At 32.2% G+C, this 19650-nt stretch overlaps 1 protein-coding gene across 1 annotated transcript; it reads left to right on the top strand.

Annotated features, from left to right (window-relative positions):
- The first annotated feature begins 9798 nt into the window (after positions 1–9798).
- Positions 9799–19584, top strand: LOC127734465 (uncharacterized). The gene is made up of 6 exons (XM_052244351.1): positions 9799–9943; positions 11929–11968; positions 12747–12907; positions 15004–15117; positions 17529–17583; positions 19107–19584. Exons 2-6 carry the CDS (start codon positions 11966–11968, stop codon positions 19290–19292), a joined length of 519 nt encoding a protein of 172 aa, XP_052100311.1. The 5' UTR covers positions 9799–9943; positions 11929–11965; the 3' UTR covers positions 19293–19584.
- The last annotated feature ends 66 nt before the right edge of the window (positions 19585–19650 follow it).

Raw genomic sequence — 19650 nt, 5'->3', positions numbered from 1 at the left:
AAAAATAAGGCCGCTAGACGTCAGAGCAATCTGGGTATATCAAACACTATGCCTAGTTATTTTTGTACTATTGATGACCGTACTGCCTACAACAATTACAAAAAATCCACACTGTATATTTGGCTTTACAAAGACTCCAACAAGAGAAATATTTAACACACACACATGTATTTATGTAGAGTAACATGTCTTTCAGATTGCTAATCTGTAACCATGTCAACCATCACATTAAGGTCCGTCTTGTAAAAGAGTATTCATCTCATATAGAAAAAAAAATTGTGCTGATATTCATGTAATATTTGCCACTGAAAGTTTTGCAAAAATAAAAAAACGAAAACAAAAACAAAAACAAAACAAAAACTAGTAGTTCAGGTGTAGGTTCGTGTTCAGATCACTCAATGTGATCACTTGCATGTCAACAAACAGTGATATAGGGAGATTGTCAGATTCCGATAATGACTGTAAAGGACAACCATTTTTTTAATATTATACAAAGGTAGCTGATTTACTCTTGATACCATGGTTCTTTAAAAAAAAAAAGGCCAACATGATATAGCAGAGTGCTGAAAGTGGCACACACAATCAATCAGTTATTATCAAATTACCTATCATTAATCAGTTTTGGCAAAAAAAGTATATAGGCTATACCATACTGAAACATAAATGTGATAAAAGAATATACAATTCAAGAAAGAGAGGTGCACCACCAGAAAATAGAAACTGCAATCTTTCTTTTAATTTCATCGGACCTCAGATCTCAAAATTTTAACTCTTACCAGAATTTATTCTATATTACAGTATAACTCGGAAGTTTCTAAGTGGAACCCGAGCTTTAACTAGAACTCTTACTCGAATTAACATTCGAACTAAAAATAAAACTGGAACTTTAATTCTAAATTTAGCTGGAACTCGAACTCTTATTCTACATCAAAGGTTATCCACACTCTCATTTGTCATCTGATAAAAAAAATTCGTAAGGGTTCCACGGAACCCAGTGTCTCCCCTCCTTTTGCTGTTAATCGCAGGCTCAACAAAAATGAGGAAAAAAATCAATAAAAATATTCCTTCGATACTATCTTTTGATTGTAAGAAGCTTCTGTCCAAGTTTGGTATAAATCTAGGATAGTTTATGGATCTAATAAATGTTTTAAAAACTTTAACTGCGTACTGTATGTAATGTTAACTGGAAGAAAAACTAAGTCCATTCATAAGTAAAATACGGATAAACAGGTACAAAATTTTGACAAAATTTCCTTCGAGATACAAGCTTTCGATCATAAACAAGCTTCTGTCCAAGTTTGGTACATATCCAGGATAGTTTAAGAAAGTTATTGAAATCTTAAAAAACTTTAACCACAGAGTGAATGTATTGTTTCCTGGCAGAAAAACTAAGTCAATTTATAAGTAAAATACGGAAAAAATAGATTTTTTTTTTACAAAATTTACTTCTGGATATTATCTTATGATCATAAACAAGCTTCTGTCCAAGTTTGTTAGAAATCCAGAATAGTTTAAGAAAGTTATTAAAACTTCAAAAACTTTAACCACAGAGTGAATATTTGTGGACGCCGCCGCCGCCGACGACGACACCGACGACGGAATGTAGGATCGCTATGTCTCGCTTTTCGACTAAAGTCGAAGGCTCGACAAAAAACTAGAGTTAGATAAAATATATCGACATGTCCACAGAAACACGGATAGATGTAGCAGAACAAGAAAAAAAAACTAGATCCGTTTATTACAAATTAAAAGATTTTTTTAAATACATATCAACTGGGAACATTATATGTTCCTGATATCAATATGGCGATGTGTATTTTATTGTCAATTAACTCTAAATTATCAGATGCATTGTATTTCTCATAACATACCAACGTTGAGCGATTAATCGAACGGTAATAAAATATACGTAATACATACAGTTTCTTAATACACAGACGAAGAACATTGATCATATTATGTACAATGAACATGAAACGATGTATGAAAAATGGGTGCGGGATGAATATAGTTCCTTTTAATTAGAGTGTATTTTTTCTTAATTTTTTTTCTTTCCCTCCCTCACTCATTTCTTAGTTTGTTTTTTTTTCTCTTGACTTGTCCATAGGGGTATGGATGTGTATTGGCTAAATTTGTAAGAGTCATTGGTTCAATCTTTCTGAATTTTTGATATATTTTTGGACTAGTACAATACATTACACATACAAAAGATTTGACAAAAATGCATGGTGCAATTTTTTTTAATGAAACAAAACGTTATAAAGAACTAATAGGGGAATTTAATTGTGGTCTGTGGCCTAAATTATGAAGCGTTGTGTAATTACGGAACCAATTTTAAATTCCTACCGAAAATATGTTTCTTTTAACGTGCTGAGTTTGTGGCATTTTAAACACGGCATTTCAGGTTTTATCTTCCCGGTGCGAATGGACAAGCTAGTGAAATTATGGTAACGAAATTATTCTGCCTGCAGTCTAAAAGGAACGTGTTACTTTTCAGCCCGGATACCCTCAGTCTTCCGAGGTAGAAGATTCTTTATCTGGAAGCCGAAAATTATTTCTATAATACGGCATGAGGCAAACATTCGTTTTCCCCATACAACAAATCGCAGCAATTAAAAAAAATGAGATGACTTCAACTTTGACAATTACTTTATAATAAACTGTTATTGTATCTATGTTTAACGATTCGATTTCGATAGATTGATAAAGATATCAATGACTAATCAAAATACCTTAAAAAATGATATTATATTTTGTAGTGAAAAGGTTTTATTCAACCCAAGCGTTGCAAGAAATGCTGTTATGCCAGCAACGTCGTTCTATAACGTTAAAAGGTTATAGTTCCCGCCAAAATTCAATAATAAAGATTATTTCCATTTTAGCGGATTTAAAACATCGGTGACCCCCCTTTTTTGTTTATGCTTTTAAAATCTTCCCTGAAGCTGCAACTTATGCAGAAGTTTGAAGGGAAAAACATTAGTAGATTTTTTTTATTTCAAGAAAAATCTATTATAAATAGCAATTAAAAATGGCGGGAAATGTTCAAAGGCCTTCAAAAATAAGGAAACCGAGACAAATAAATGTTCTTAAGGTACAAGTTACATTTGAATGTTTTTTGTTATTCCAGTTAAACATGGTTTTTCAATAAGTTTGTCTTTTTTTAACAATTTAGAGCGGTATTTCTATATTTCGTTATAACGCGATTCTTTAAGTTTTGATGACGTCATATCTCGAAAACAACATCGGTGACCCCAATTTTTTTTTCGCCTAAAATATCTTCATGCCAAGAAATTGCCTCCGTTGAAATTCTGCAAATATCCCATAGAGCAAATTACATGGATGATTAATATTGACCATTTGGTATATGGCTGTGTTCTAAGCGACACGTACATGAAGGTCATAAATTAATTTGTTGAATGAAATCAAATCTTTAACTACTAATGGGTGCCGTAGGAGGTCTACCGGAATTTTTAGCTTAGATTTCTTGGCATGGGTAACACAATAATATGGACACCTTACAGAAAGAAAGAAAGAAAGAAAGAAAGAAAGAAAGAAAGAAAGAAAGAAAGAAACACACACACACACACATATCAATCAATCATGTTTCAAAGGGGGAAAGACCGTTTATAATTGCTTTTTTAAAGCAATTGATTTATATTATAAATCAGCGTTTTTAACCATTCTTATATACCGTTTATATCACAAAATGTCTCCCTGAGACCCCCTTTTGCCCCCCCCCCCCATTTTTTTTATACCCTCCACTTACAACTCTTGAATGAAGCTGCATGTGTGCTATTCTGTCAACGGATACGAACGACAACTCCACTTTTTGTCCTTTAATATTTTTATTAAATCTCTTCTGAAAAAAAAAAATCCACATGTATGTTATGTGATCTTCTCGAAAACTACATGTCCAATTGACCTCAAAATCTGCAGTTAGCAGGGTATACATGTATTAAATCTTCATATAACAACGTTGTGCAGCCATCGCCCAAGAATTTTCGTAGAGAAAAGAAATTGCAATGCCGTAAAAATCGCTTGCTAGCTCCGTAAATGTCAATGAAATCCTACAATAATGAGTCTGCTCCTAGATTAAAATACAAATCTGTGTTACAAACTGGTGCTGAAAAATGTACATTGTATGAAAATAATCGATAAACGTGTTTTAAATGTACACAGGATCAATTAAATCCAAAGCATGCACTGCTCGTGAACTTTGATCAAAACATCAATTACCTACAATGAGAAAAGAAATACATTGTGTGTATTCCATGCTATACATGTTGTCTGTCCAACGTGTCCACCTAAAAAGAAATAAAAATGCTAAGTTTTCGCTATTATAAATCCTCGTCACGTGACGCCACAACCTACATGGCGCGAGACAAAGACGCGCGCGGGACCTGAAATAGAACAAAATTTTTTCCAAACTAAATATAAAAACTTAACCATGCCAAGAAATTGCCTCCGTTGAAATTCTGCAAATATCCCATAGAGCAAATTACATGGATGATTAATATTGACCATTTGGTATATGGCTGTGTTCTAAGCGACACGTACATGAAGGTCATAAATTAATTTGTTGAATGAAATCAAATCTTTAACTACTAATGGGTGCCGTAGGAGGTCTACCGGAATTTTTAGCTTAGATTTCTTGGCATGGGTAACACAATAATATGGACACCTTACAGAAAGAAAGAAAGAAAGAAAGAAAGAAAGAAAGAAAGAAAGAAAGAAACACACACACACACACATATCAATCAATCATGTTTCAAAGGGGGAAAGACCGTTTATAATTGCTTTTTTAAAGCAATTGATTTATATTATAAATCAGCGTTTTTAACCATTCTTATATACCGTTTATATCACAAAATGTCTCCCTGAGACCCCCTTTTGCCCCCCCCCCCCCCCCCATTTTTTTTATACCCTCCACTTACAACTCTTGAATGAAGCTGCATGTGTGCTATTCTGTCAACGGATACGAACGACAACTCCACTTTTTGTCCTTTAATATTTTTATTAAATCTCTTCTGAAAAAAAAAAATCCACATGTATGTTATGTGATCTTCTCGAAAACTACATGTCCAATTGACCTCAAAATCTGCAGTTAGCAGGGTATACATGTATTAAATCTTCATATAACAACGTTGTGCAGCCATCGCCCAAGAATTTTCGTAGAGAAAAGAAATTGCAATGCCGTAAAAATCGCTTGCTAGCTCCGTAAATGTCAATGAAATCCTACAATAATGAGTCTGCTCCTAGATTAAAATACAAATCTGTGTTACAAACTGGTGCTGAAAAATGTACATTGTATGAAAATAATCGATAAACGTGTTTTAAATGTACACAGGATCAATTAAATCCAAAGCATGCACTGCTCGTGAACTTTGATCAAAACATCAATTACCTACAATGAGAAAAGAAATACATTGTGTGTATTCCATGCTATACATGTTGTCTGTCCAACGTGTCCACCTAAAAAGAAATAAAAATGCTAAGTTTTCGCTATTATAAATCCTCGTCACGTGACGCCACAACCTACATGGCGCGAGACAAAGACGCGCGCGGGACCTGAAATAGAACAAAATTTTTTCCAAACTAAATATAAAAACTTAACCATGCCAAGAAATTGCCTCCGTTGAAATTCTGCAAATATCCCATAGAGCAAATTACATGGATGATTAATATTGACCATTTGGTATATGGCTGTGTTCTAAGCGACACGTACATGAAGGTCATAAATTAATTTGTTGAATGAAATCAAATCTTTAACTACTAATGGGTGCCGTAGGAGGTCTACCGGAATTTTTAGCTTAGATTTCTTGGCATGAATAAGTATGATCTGTCTACATGCAAAATTTCAATGAATTCTTATTAGTAGTATAAATAGTGTGATTTCCCTTTAAGTTAGAGAACGGAAACTAAAAATTTTGCAATTTTTCCATTTATAAAGGGGCATAACTCTAGGACGGTTAAAGTGACGCCACCAAAATTCAAACTTGATCTGTGTTTTGTGGTAATAAGCATTGTGTATAAGTTTCATAACATTTGGTTGAGGCAAACTCAAGTTAGAGAACAGAAACCAATTTGGGGACGTACAGACGGACAAGGGTAAAACTTAATGCCCCCACCGCTACGGCGGGGGCATAAAAATTACAATAGCGATATATTAATTAATGATATCAAGACATTTATGATAGCATTCATCTTTTGTTGGGAGCATAGTTTTTCAAAAATAAATTGTTGGTTTCCTCTGAAATAAAAACATTGAGTTTCAAAACAGTTATCCTTGCTCCTGTATGTTATTGAAAAATAAACTGCTTCGCCGAGCGCAGCTGTATACGACCGCAGAGGTCCAACCCTGAACAGTTGGGGCAAAAATGGACACAATATTCAAGCTTGATACAGGTCTGAATTTGGATTGTAATTAAATATTTGATACATTATAGGTTTCTGACACAGAATAAATGTGTCAAAGAACTTGAAATTGGTTGTATGATTAAAATTTATATTCAATTGAAGATTTCTTGTTGTTGTGCAATACACAGTGCTGTTGCGCAATACTTAGTAAATCTGTTTTCAGACTATATACAAAGAATTAGCAAAATAAATTGTGACACCCATTTTTTTCTTTGTAAAATTGACAATTTCTTAAATCTTGAGGAAAAAAAATTGACCCCCCAAAAAATTTCTTTTACCCCCTCAAAAAAAAATATATTGCCCCCCCCCCCCCCCTTTCCAATTTTCTTTTTGTAAAATGTGGTACAAATTAAGAGACATCCATACACCTAAACACAAGTTATTGTCTGAAAACTAGAAAAATGCTTGTTTTAGACCCTTTTTGGCCCCGAATTCCTTTACGGTTTGGGCAATTACCCCAAAATGAATCCCAACCTTCTTCTTGTGATATTGAACCTTGTGGTACAATTTCAGAGCAATCAAAATACTTATACACAAGTTATTGTTCTGAAACTAGAAAAATGTTTGTTTTGGTCCCTTTTTGGCCCCTAATTCCTGAACGGTTGGGACCATCACCCCAAAAACAATCCCAACCTTCCTTTTGTGGTACTGAACCTTTTGCTTAAACTTCATAGAGATCCATACACTTAAACTAAAGTTATTGTCCGGAAACCAAATGTCTTCGGACGACGCTGACGACGTGATACCAATATACAAATTTTTGCGGTCGTATAAAAACCTTTTTGATTTAAGTCGAAAAATGTTTTCCCCGGGAACTCCACCTACCAAACACACACAAACGATGAATAATCGGTGCAGAGGGCATTCTGCAAAAAAGTAGGACAGCAAAATCCTTTTTGGATTTCTTCTTGTAAACACTATTTTACTACCTCTTTTGTCAGTCTTCGTGGTATTGCATCAGTCTTCTCGGCTCCGTAGTCACGGTGAGCGTTTTGTTATAACATTTTAATAGCTGTGTTAGACATGTATTCGTGTCGATATCAACCAACAAATCAAAATTAATGTTCTTTATAATTATTGAAAATAAACATCTAAGATAGAGGGGCGTTTGTCTTCCTGCGGACAGAGTTCCATGCAGTGTATATATATACTAGCACTTTAAAGTCCTGCAACTACGGTAGGCTAGCACAGCAGTCAAAATTATCCACTCTTTACTTGGCCGACCTTGCGAGAGCTTTATAGCCAGTCAAGGTCGTTAATAACCCCCATCATCATATTACCAGTGGAGACAGGGAGGTGGCATAATGTTCAAAGACCAGAGAGAGTATGTCACCTTTGTGAATCTGCTGACATCGGCGATGAATTCCATTATGTAATGTCTTGTCATTTTTTTTTAAAAGAACGATATAAATATTTACCACACTATTGTTGTACAAATGTTAATATTCTTAAATTTAATAATGTATTCACTACAGTCAATATTGTCTTACTAGAAAAGTTGAGTAGATTTATAAATTATATATCAGTGAAAGTCCGTCCTCCTGGTGAAACTATAGTTATTTATGTAATTTTCACACATGCAAAATATGTTATATTGTATATATTTTCATCTCTGTAACTATGTAATTTAGTTAATGAGAATAAAGATCTACCTATCTATTTATCATTTTTGTCACTCAAATTATATCAATTACCTTAAGGTAAAAATAAATTATTAAATGCCCCCAAAAAGGCGCAAGCCAGGACCGACCGTGCGAGGGCGTTATAGTCAGTCAAGGTCGTTAATAACCCCCATCATCATATTAACAATGAATGTTGAAGCTAAATCTGGCTATAATAAAAAAAATCACATATAGCAAGAATTGTGGAATAATAACAAACTAAACATAAACCTTTAATGGAATTGTGAACTGAAGGACACATATAGAAAGATGATGAAGACTAGTAAAGAAGAATCACAAACAAATAGTATAGCTTAGTGTTGACACATATTTCACATGGTAACAAAACAGAGAGACTACATTGATAGTAATACTGTTATCGTAAAAAAAATGTTGCATTATCATCAAAATGAACACTGAAAACGTCGATGAAAAATCTCCATTTATGAGGCCCAAACACCAGCTGAAAAATTCAAATCTCCATTCGTGACTTGACAACTCTGTCACATGTATGCATCTTTTTTAAACCTAGCTTTTTAAAGACCGATTTTGGTTGGACATTTCAAGTCTTTCCTTAACATTGAAGATTTGACATGGTAATATTCCTATAATTTTTGATTAGACACCAATACAAATATTCGTATTCTAATCAGCATGTAGTTTATGATAAAAGCTTTTGGAAATACATGTAGACATTGCTCTTGTAATCAATTTATAAAATTCCATTTTATTCCTTGAAGATGCAACTCCCGGCGTTATTCCATATTTCCCTTGTACTTCTTGTTTAAGTCTCTATAATACCTATCTGTGTCTAATATTCTAATTATACGGTAAAACTGTAATAGGCATTACAACTGTGCTGTATTTCCAATTATTGAAATATTTCATTATAAACGGTGGACTTAGAAAAAGCTTTTAAAAATATCGGAAATTGAGACAATGTTATCTTTTGAAACATAGAATGAACATTTACTACAACACAACATCATTTGGAACACTTCTGATTTTACCATGATGGATAAGTGATTGGTAAAGTAAAGCAGACGATTTTTTAGGCGATAGCGATGCCGCTATGATGAATGAAACAAAACAGACAAGAGAGTTGAACTATGATCTACCGTTTGGAAAGTATTGATAAACAAAATGAAAATATTTTTTTTGTAATCCTGACTTTTTCCAAATGTCAATTTCATGATTTAAAAAATCTGACATGCACAAATGTCTAAGTAGCTTGTGTAATTACTAATGACCGGACGCATTTACGACTGGACACAAATACGAACAATTTCAAATGTTTCAAAGTTCAAAAATCATTCGTAATTATGTCCGGACAGAATTGTTTATAAAATCTATGAGATTAATCTCTGGGAAAAGTTTTTCTAAGCGATCAATATAATGACAAAATAAACTCTGGAAAAGCTAATAACTAAAACTGCCTCTATAGAAATACATGATTTTACTGTTTAAATATTTTGCTGAAATCCATTAGAATTTTTGGTACCTTAAATTTATATCCCATTTAGATTTTACATCTCAAATGTTTTTTTTTAAGTTTGGCTGGCTGGTCCCTATCCATATCTGTGAGCCTCCTCATGGGGTTTTTGATTATGTGATTACTTGGTCGTTTTTACAGTGATTAATAAAAACATAATGTGCTGGATGTATAGTTTGATAGATAAAACTATTGAACAAAAATGTCATTTTCTACATTTCAGAGCATCACAGACTGCAAAAAGATTTGAAGTGGAAGAGTTAACACTTAAACCTATAAACCAAAAGGGAAGTCCTACTGATGATTTATTTCATGACCAATCAGCTTCACAAGATTTATTTGCAACACAAGAAAATATATTTGTTAACCAAAGGTAAAATTAAAAAAGATATATGATATATTTAAGACATGGATGCCTCACTTTTTTAAAACATAGGTTAGCCTTGATTACAATGTTAAACTTCTTGTCCCATTTAATAAATAAATCAAAGCCCATAATGAGTTTATGATTGATAATTGTTTGATTAACATCCAGTGGCAAATATTTCGTGCATGTTCAGGACAAGAACAAATTCGTAATTGGGATCTGCAAGGAAGTGGTTTACTGGGATGAAGGATGGAAATTTTGTCTGCCACTGGAAAATGAATTGCAATGGTAACTTGATATTTTTTAGCAAAGCAAATAGGAACCTTCATTGTCCTTTTTAGGGTTTTAGATTAAGGTGTTTTTTCGGGAGGTAGGATCCAAAAGGGGCCTAATAGGAGTAATACCACCATTGTTTTTCCCCTATTAGTCTTTGTTAAATTTGCACTTTTCAAAAAATTATGCAGAATTAATCTTTGTTTCAAATAAAGAAATACTTGGCATGAGTAAAGTTTTATCCTGTCCAGTACTACAGACAAAATTTCACATGACATTTCATTTCATTTAAGATAATAACCATCACTGGAAGTTAACCAATCAAATGTGCACCCTTTATTTCCTGTGTAGAAGCTTTAGTAACCATGTAACCTCAAGTTTCCAAAATATTCTATAGAAACACCAAATAAAAAAAGAATGGTGCTTTGAAATACCCAAGATATATGTTTATGCTGTTTTCTTGTTATTTTTTTTATCCCAATGGTACTCTTCAAATTTGTTTTAAACATAATCTACAGCATTTTCCAGCTATATTACAGCGACTACCTGTTCTATTGTAGCAAATAATCATTCTTGAGATTTGAAAACTAAAACAAGAATAAGTCCATAGTACATGGATGCCCCACTCACACTATCATTTTCTATGTTCAGTGGACCTTGAAATTGGGGTCAAAACTCTAATTTGGCATTAAAATTAGAAAGATCATGTCATAGGGAACATGTGTACTAAGCTTCAAGTTGATTGGACTTCAACTTCATCAAAAACTACCTTGACCAAAAACTTTAACCTGAAGCGGGACAGACAGACGAACGGTTGCACAGACCAGAAAACATAATGCCCTACTACTATCGTAGGTGGGGCATAAAAATATTTGCATAGATTTTTGATATCTATTTACATTGTGTTCAGCTATATTTTTGTCGAATAACTGTACTGTTGGAGAAATTAGGATTTTGTAAGAAAGCCACATGTTTGAGGCAAGTCATTGGTCATTACAGGACTTTGACTTGAATTGTCCTCAGAACCAAAAGATTTAATAACGCTCAAATAAATATTAAGTAAAAAGTCAAACTGTTTAATTCTTTTCATACAAACTGCTTTTTGGGTTGTTAAGGGACTTGGTTAAATGACAGGGTCAACCAGGTACCATGCACAGAGTAGGAAATGCTTATTCTCCCCAAGCACATCATTTCACTGCTAAAGACTGGTCTGTATTAGTTTATATCACTTCCTTACTAAGAAAATTCTATGGTTGTCATCACAATTTGGTTGACCATTATTCAATGTTCATTTCACAAATGGTTATTGATATGCTCCCATTGTCGTACCTCTAATCCGTTTTTCTTATACTGGCTTTTACTTGAAAGCAGCTTTTTCGTTACCTTTGGACATTTCCACTTGTTTAAAAGCAACTTTGAAATCATTGGTTGGATATGTACTGACTGGTCATCCATTTGCAGAAAATCTGCTATAGATTTGAAAACTAGAAATCTGCTATAGATTAGGAAACTAAAAATTTCCTTTAGATTAGGATTCTAAAAAATCTGCCTTAGATTTGGGATGGCATGATGTCATATTAACCATAGAATGCATAGATTAGGAATCTGCCATAAATCTGGAACCCACCATAGATTTGATTCCTACATATATACTTTTTGTAATAAATATGCACTTTTTTTTAGTGTCTAATAATGCAATGTATTATATTTACTTCCAGGACTATTTTCAGTCAAACCAACAGCTCACAGCTTAGAATGGTAAGTTTTTGGGATTGGTAAAATCTTTGAAAAATCCTTGTTTTTTTGATAAATATCCATTAGTGACATCTTTATTGATTTGGACAAGTGCATCTTTACAAAATAAATGTTGCCAGTTCACTATTAGACGTAAATACCTTATATTCAGCAGCTGGTACATATAAATCATATTCAGGGATTATTGCCTATACAGGAGGAAAACAATAACCATTATTTGAGTTCACTAATTATTGAGAAAAACCAAAATTTTAATTGCAAGGAGAAGTTCTTTTAAAATGTACTTTTCTAAAGGTGTTACATCAGATGATCTTATTTTATGTTATGAAAAATTCAGTTTCTTGAACTTAATGTTTATTTTAAGTGTTGTAGGAAAATTTATTTAATAGTATTTCAGTTCATATGCTATAAGAACAAGCAAGAACCAAGTTAATATTTTTTAATAAGAAAGTAAGTTGTTTCTTGTCTGAAATGAATTGTGTTATAACCTTTTTGCCACAATTTCTTTTAACAAAATTTCTAAATTTGGTGTGTTTTTGGAAGAAATTTTCAACATGCACATGTCATAGACAAAATACAAAAAATTACTCTTGAGTAAAAAATATGTTTCACAACTAAAAATACTTTAGTTTGATGGGCAAAATAAGATCTTCACTATGAATCATGAAATAAAAACTGACCTGCTATACCTTTTGAAGTTTTCTCAAAAAAAAACTTAGTTGCCTGACAAGAAGTTCATTTTTAGACAACTTCCCCATACATAAATTAATGTTTATTTTAGAAGTGTGGAAAAATGGTTTCAAGAGAATGCATTAACCACAAGACACCTAGGGATGATACAGGAGAATCATCATGCAAAAAGAAGCTTAGTAAAACCTTGCCTGCTAATTTCATATCCCTAGAGAACAGTGATTTACCTCATCCAAAACATTTGTTTAGAAAGTATATATAGTCATGAAAACAATTCTCATTATAATAAGATTTTAAGAACCAATAACTTCCATTATGATAATAATTTTGGTATTGAGGAAATAAAACTTTTCTCAGTATTAGTTAGTGTTTATCAGGGTATTTAAATTTGTCCCACTGAATCAATATCTAATGTTCTCTGTGGAGTTCATTCATTGATTAATTTTGCTGTACAAAAAAAAATTAAATTAAACTCCTGGTGATGAAAACATTTCAAAGTTTTCATACCAACTTATTTCAATAACTGACTCGGTTTCATGTGAACTTAAAAAAATTCCAGCAATTATTGAAAATAAACTGTTGACACGGAGATATGTCTCGCCTTTTTGCAATTAGATAGAATAATGCAAATATTGAATTCAAATGGCAATATTTAAACATGTAAACTATGCAAAATATTCTAAGTCAATGAACCACAACTGATGGTGCAGGACCAAATAACCTAATGGAAATGAGAAATACCAATGCATTATAAAACTGCATACCAAATACCATTGATTTATCATCAGTGGTTCTCTTTACAATAACCTTATTGCGAACCCAATGAAAGTTTTCCACAGTGCCATCTCTATCTTGACCAGGTATTTAAACTTTTGCAAGTTCACCTGTCCTATTGAATAGATACAATAGCTATTGTTCTCTGTGTAGTTTATTCTCTGGGACCTTTAAATTTCTTCTAAGAGAAATCTATCATTCATTGATTAAATTACCTGAGTAAAAAAAAATTCTTATATATAGACAAAAATACTGTTTTTATACTCATTAACTGCGTGTGATGATGTAGTTATTCAATATTAATAATATATTTTCATTCAGTTTAATATAAACATTGATTCAATCATAAAAATTTGATTTCTGACAAAACTTTCAACATTGTTCCTTTTAAAAAAAAATTTGTTTGACATGAATAAGAACTTGAAAATAATGATTTTTCAAATTAAGATCTTCTTAAATGTATTCCATAACTAAACAAAAAAAAATCAAATTTCAATAGGAACATTGATAAAACTTTTGTTAGAAATCAACTTTTTATGATTGAATCAATGTTTATATTAAACTGAATGAAAATATATTATTAATATTGAATAAATACATCAGCACACGCAATTAATGAGTATAAAAAAAGTATTTTTGTCTATATATAAGAATTTTTTTTTACACAGGTAATTCAATCAATGAATGATAGATTTCTCTTAGAAGAAATTTAAAGGTCCCAGTGAATAAACTACACAGAGAAAAATAGCTATTGTATTCATTCAATAGGACAGGTGAACTTGCAAAAGTTTAAATACCTGGTCAAGATAGAGATGGCACTGTGGAAAACTTTCATTGGGTTCGCAATAACACAAACTTCAATTTGTAAGCAATGTAAAAGTTTCAAAGGTAATGAACAGTTCTGTGGGGGTTGGGCTATATAATCACCATGGGAAAGAGACTTGCTAATGCTAATACAACTGCATACCAAATATCATTGACTTAACATTAGCGGTTCCTCTTAAACTGATCTAAGTTAACATGTAAACTATGCAAAACTTCAAGGTCAGTAGTCCATGACTGAGGGGGCGGAGCCAAATAATCTCCATGGAAATGAGATGTGCCTATTCTTATTCAACTAGATACCAAATATCATTGACCTACCACTAGTGGTTCCCCATAAACTGACCCAATCACAAACTAATACATTTTTGACGCTACTGCCGTGAGAAACAGCATACTGAAGTCTCCCTTTTTGACTCTTGTCAAAGCGAGATAAAAATGGAAAGAAAATTATTTCATGATTACTTTGGCTTAAAGTTTGACCTAAAGACTTCAATGTCATAAAGATTTCCCTTTACAGTTTCAAATGGCATTCATCTGTCCATGTTTAATAAAGATTGCTGTAACCCTGGACTTTTCACCTCAAAATTAAAATTAAGACCATTTATAACATAAGAAGTTTAAATCAGATAAAGAATTACCGTAAGATTTCTTGTCATGCATTTAATGGAAGAGGAAAGTTTATATGTAATTATAGTGTTTTATTAAATTCTATTGTTGAAATTTTCAATGCTAATTATTTGTACATCTAGGAAAAGAACAAAAAGACTGCAGGCACCACAAGTCAATAAGAAAGATTTGAATGATAATTTGAAAAATTCTGTGAATGGACACATACAACAGTTAAGATCAAAGTTAGCTCACAGGTAAATGTTTAAAACCAGAAAAATGTGTAATTAGAAGCGAAAAGTTTGAACATGATTTCAAAGTTAATCCTGTGTTAGCCTACTGAGCAATTATAAATAATTCTACAGGGTGGTCATTTTTTACAAAGTTTGGTTTACGGGAGTCCTGGAATTTCCAAAACACCTTTTATGTATTGCCACTACAGGAAAACCTGATCCATCCATATATCTTCTTGATATAAAATATGAAAAAGATAACTCTATCAGTGGACACATTGATAACATCATCACAGTTGTATGACATTTTCATGATGGTAAGGATTTTGCTGAACCAGCCAAGAAGTTGAGGGAATAAAAGGGTATTTAGGATATATATCAAAAAACAAAAAAGGTCAACATAAGGTCTTCAACAATCAACAGTAATCTATTGCAAATACAGTCAAACCTGCTTTAGAGAGCACTTGTATTAAGCAAAAACCTGTGTTATGATACCATTAATTTTAGGTCCCTCTGTAGTGCATTTCATATTGATTAAACATGTATTAAAAAACTGCTTCGCTGAGCGCAGAGGTCCAACCCTGAACAGTTGGGGCAAAAATGGACACAATATTCAAGCTTGATACAGGTCTGAATTTGGATTGTAATTAAATATTTGACATATTATAGGTTTCTGAATAAATGTAGTCAAAGAACTTGAAATTGGTTATATGAATTGAATTTATATTCAATTAAAGATTTATTTCTTGCTGTTGTACAATACACTGTGCTGTTGCGCAATACATTTTGTACTTAGTAAATCTGTTGTCAGACTATAAACAAATAAAATCTTGTAACACAGAAACATAAAATCGAAAATTTATAAAAATCAAAAGGGAGCTTACATCAATAGATATAAACAATTTACCAAAGTTTCATAAAAAATGCTTTCAGCATTTTTGAGTTATTGTCTGAAAACTGGAAAATCCCCCTTTTTGTAATGAAAAAAAACCATAAATCGGAAACGTATAGTCTAAAATTTATAAAAATCAAAAGGGAGCTCATGTTGATAGAAATAAACAATTCACCAAAGTTTCTTGCAAATTGGTGAAATTGTTTTTGAGTTATTGTCCGAAAACTGGAAAATCCCCCCTTTTTTAATGAATAAAACCCCAAAACTCGGAAACGGTACATCTGAAATTTGATAGAAAAAAACAATTCACCAAAGTTTCTTGCAAATTGGTGAAATTGTTTTTGAGTTATTGTCCGAAAACTGGAAAATCCCCCCTTTTTTAATGAATAAAACCCCAAAACTCGGAAACGGTACATCTGAAATTTATAAAAAACAAAAGGGAGCTCATGTCAATATATATAAACAATTCACAAAAGTTTCATGCCTAATTGGTGAAATTGTTTTTCGAGTAATTGTCCGAAAACTGGAAAATCCCCCCTTTTTTAATGAATAAAACCCCAAAACTCGGAAACAGTACATCCGAAATTTTAGAAAAACGAAAAGGAGCTCACATCAATAGATATAAACAATTTACCAAAGTTTCATGCATATTGGTTAAAGCGTTTTTGAATTAATGTCCGACATGTTGACGACGGACGGACGGACGGACGGACAGACGGACGGACAATGGTATACCATAATACGTCCCGTAAACGGGCGTATAAAAAACTACCTGTCTAATGAGACCAATGTTTTGCTCTCCCTTAAGTGGTCTTTTATAACAGGTGTCACTGTACTTAATTGCTTCAAATCTAGAAAGTTATGAATAAATTTAACAGATGCCATCAACAATCTGCCATCTAAACTAAATTCCCTGAATGCTGATATTCAGAAAGTTGAGATACATTTTGTACATACATACCTATGATCCTTTATTCTGGAGAACAGCCATCTCTTGCTGGAGGTTGTGGGTTTGATCCATGGCCAGATCAAACCAAAGACTTGAAAATTGGTATTTGCTGTTACTCTGCCAAGCACATGGCATTCAGGATAAATAGCAAGAACTGGTCAGCTTGCAATCAGAATAATGTGTTCAGGAAGGGCAAAAAGTCTTCCTGCCAACTGTCACCTTGTGAACTAGCACCTTAAAAATCCAGCTCAGTATGTTGGTCTAGGAAATAGCAGGATTCTTATTCATAACTTATTATAATCTGTTCTCCCTCTGATATGAATACATGTATTATTTTCTACTGGATGTTAAACACCAAATTTATTATCATCGTCTATTCTGAAGGAACAGTGTATAAAAATTATCAACTCTTTGATAAAATCAGAGACATATAATTGTATTATATGTCTCTGATAAAATCTAGCTCATACATTGCATTGCTTCTATAAAAAGATTACAAAATTATTAGAATCTTTTGATTCTCCTGATCAAAATTTCCATTTCTTCTGATATGATTTTATTACTCTTGTCACATGTTTATACTTATTATTACAGGGTTACAGTCAATACAAGCCTAGCATCGGAAAAAGATGAGAAAATTTCCTTAAAGGTATATTTAAGCAGTAAAAGAAGCTTGTTTGGGTAGTGTGGCTCTATTTTATACATTTGTATACACATAAGGAAATTTATAAAAGTGTGTGAATAGAATTTTTTACAATTTTAGAGGAAAAGGTTTATAACTAGTTTTTCCATGTTGCAGAGAGAAATAGCACTGGTTGTAAAAGTTGTTGTCTGGGAAGTAACATAACAGTTTCAAGTTCCAAGGGGAATTTCCTAGTTTTCCTTTTCTAACCAATGCAATTATCATGGTTTGTTTGCTTATAAAGTAATAAGTTAAAATTTTAACTTGAAACATCCTATGAATCATTCAGGTCAACCTTACTTAATAAATGCTGAATGGATGTATTATAGTGAAGATTTTTGAAAAGTTAAAGAGATACACAATGATGAGTAAAAATATATACCAAATTATGGAAAATAGCTCACAATGGTCGTTTGGGCCAGGTGAGCTAAAAAATATAGTATGTTTCTATGACTTGACTGCAAGTGTTGCCATTAAAGTCAAATAAAAAAATTACCAAAGTGATTACTTGGTAAAATTAATTTTCAAACACATAGACCAAGAAACCAGCAACAAGTCAGGAAGGAGTGTAAGTTTTGCATATATATGCAAATAAGGGATCATTCTTACAATGAGATCTCTTATTGTAACACAAATCAGTTATAATTAGACAAAGGTTGTTATACTAATTTTTAAGCACCAAATAAATTGCCATTTCTGGACAAATTCATATTTACTGTCTTAAAAATGGGAGATTACTCCGGACTATCACATGAGAATTGGAATAGACTATCTCCTCATAAAACCATTTTCATTTTATAAAAAAAAAATATATTCAAGCTGAAAGTTTTTCATTTAAATCATAACAAAGCTCTATAATTAGAAAAGAAATAAGATGTTATATAGAAATTAATAAATAGCATATAGTTGCAGATAAGGTAATATAATGAGTTTTGCCGTTAATCTGACTTTACAACGGGTAACCTACTATCAATTCATTACCCGACCAATTTAAGTCACACAAGACAGATCTAGATAAGGATTTTTCATTTTGCTCTTGGACAGACCTCTAACACTGATTTCCTGCAGTAGTTAGATAAATATTTCACTAACTGATTAGTTTGGTGACTTCGGTAAAAAAAAAACAAACTGAAATTTGGTAACTTTTACCCAACTGCAACACTTTCAGTTTTGTCAAAATAAATTGAAAGGCTGGTCAGGGGTATTAATTGTTTTATTTTCCTTTATGAATTCTATATAAAGCTGAAAACACATATTGATATTATTTTATATTTTTGGGGTTCACATTGTTCGATATTTTAAACATGTTAAATACATGAATCCAAGTCACAATTTGTAAAAGTAAACCATAATAGGTCAAAGTACGGCCTTCAACACGGAGCCTTGAGTCACACTGAACAGCAAGCTATAAAGGGTCCCAAAAATGACTAGTGTAAAACCATTTAAACAGGAAAACCAATGGTCTAATCTATATAATTTGTTCATTTCAGATCAATTTTTTTCCTGAAGCACAGTTTTTACCCTTGGAATATAGTACTGATGAAAACACAGATAAATCACCCTTTTTGAAGTTTGAAAATGAATGTTTACCTCACAAGTCTGAAACATGGGAGGAATTAAATGTGTCACTTTATCAGAGATGGATGACTGGTGCCTCTTATGTTGAGGAAGAATGATAATCTAATTCATTAATAGACTATAAAGATACATTCAAATTTATCTGTGATAATTCTTTTGTTACAAAACCAATGGAAGTTAAGCAACCAACAATCAATCAATCATTTGTTACAAAATATATCACACAAGTGTTCACCAATTTGTTAATATTTGTTTTATTTCACTGCACTCACTTAATACTAACAAACTTTCTCTGAAGCAATTAGCTTTACCAGTTGATCAGTTTTTAGGAGTGAATTCAAACTGCAATTGGGTAATTTTTTTTTAGCAGTTTAAGAGTTGCCATGAAAATTAAGCTTGTGAAACTTATATATTTTCATCTGACAAATATAATCTTGATAAATGCTGCTAAAGACT

Source organism: Mytilus californianus, unplaced genomic scaffold (assembly GCF_021869535.1).
Source record: "Mytilus californianus isolate M0D057914Y unplaced genomic scaffold, xbMytCali1.0.p SCAF_3, whole genome shotgun sequence".
NCBI lineage: Eukaryota > Metazoa > Mollusca > Bivalvia > Mytilida > Mytilidae > Mytilus > Mytilus californianus.
Note: the sequence above shows the minus strand (reverse complement) of the source record. Positions and strands in the feature narration are given on the sequence as shown.

What these genes read in the sequence shown, in the direction of transcription:
- LOC127734465 (XM_052244351.1), top strand. An exon ending in CCAAAACATTTGTTTAGAAA is followed by an intron (nt 12,908 to 15,003) that starts GTATATATAGTC and finishes TTGTACATCTAG; the next exon opens with GAAAAGAACAAAAAGACTGC. An exon ending in AGATCAAAGTTAGCTCACAG is followed by an intron (nt 15,118 to 17,528) that starts GTAAATGTTTAA and finishes TTATTATTACAG; the next exon opens with GGTTACAGTCAATACAAGCC.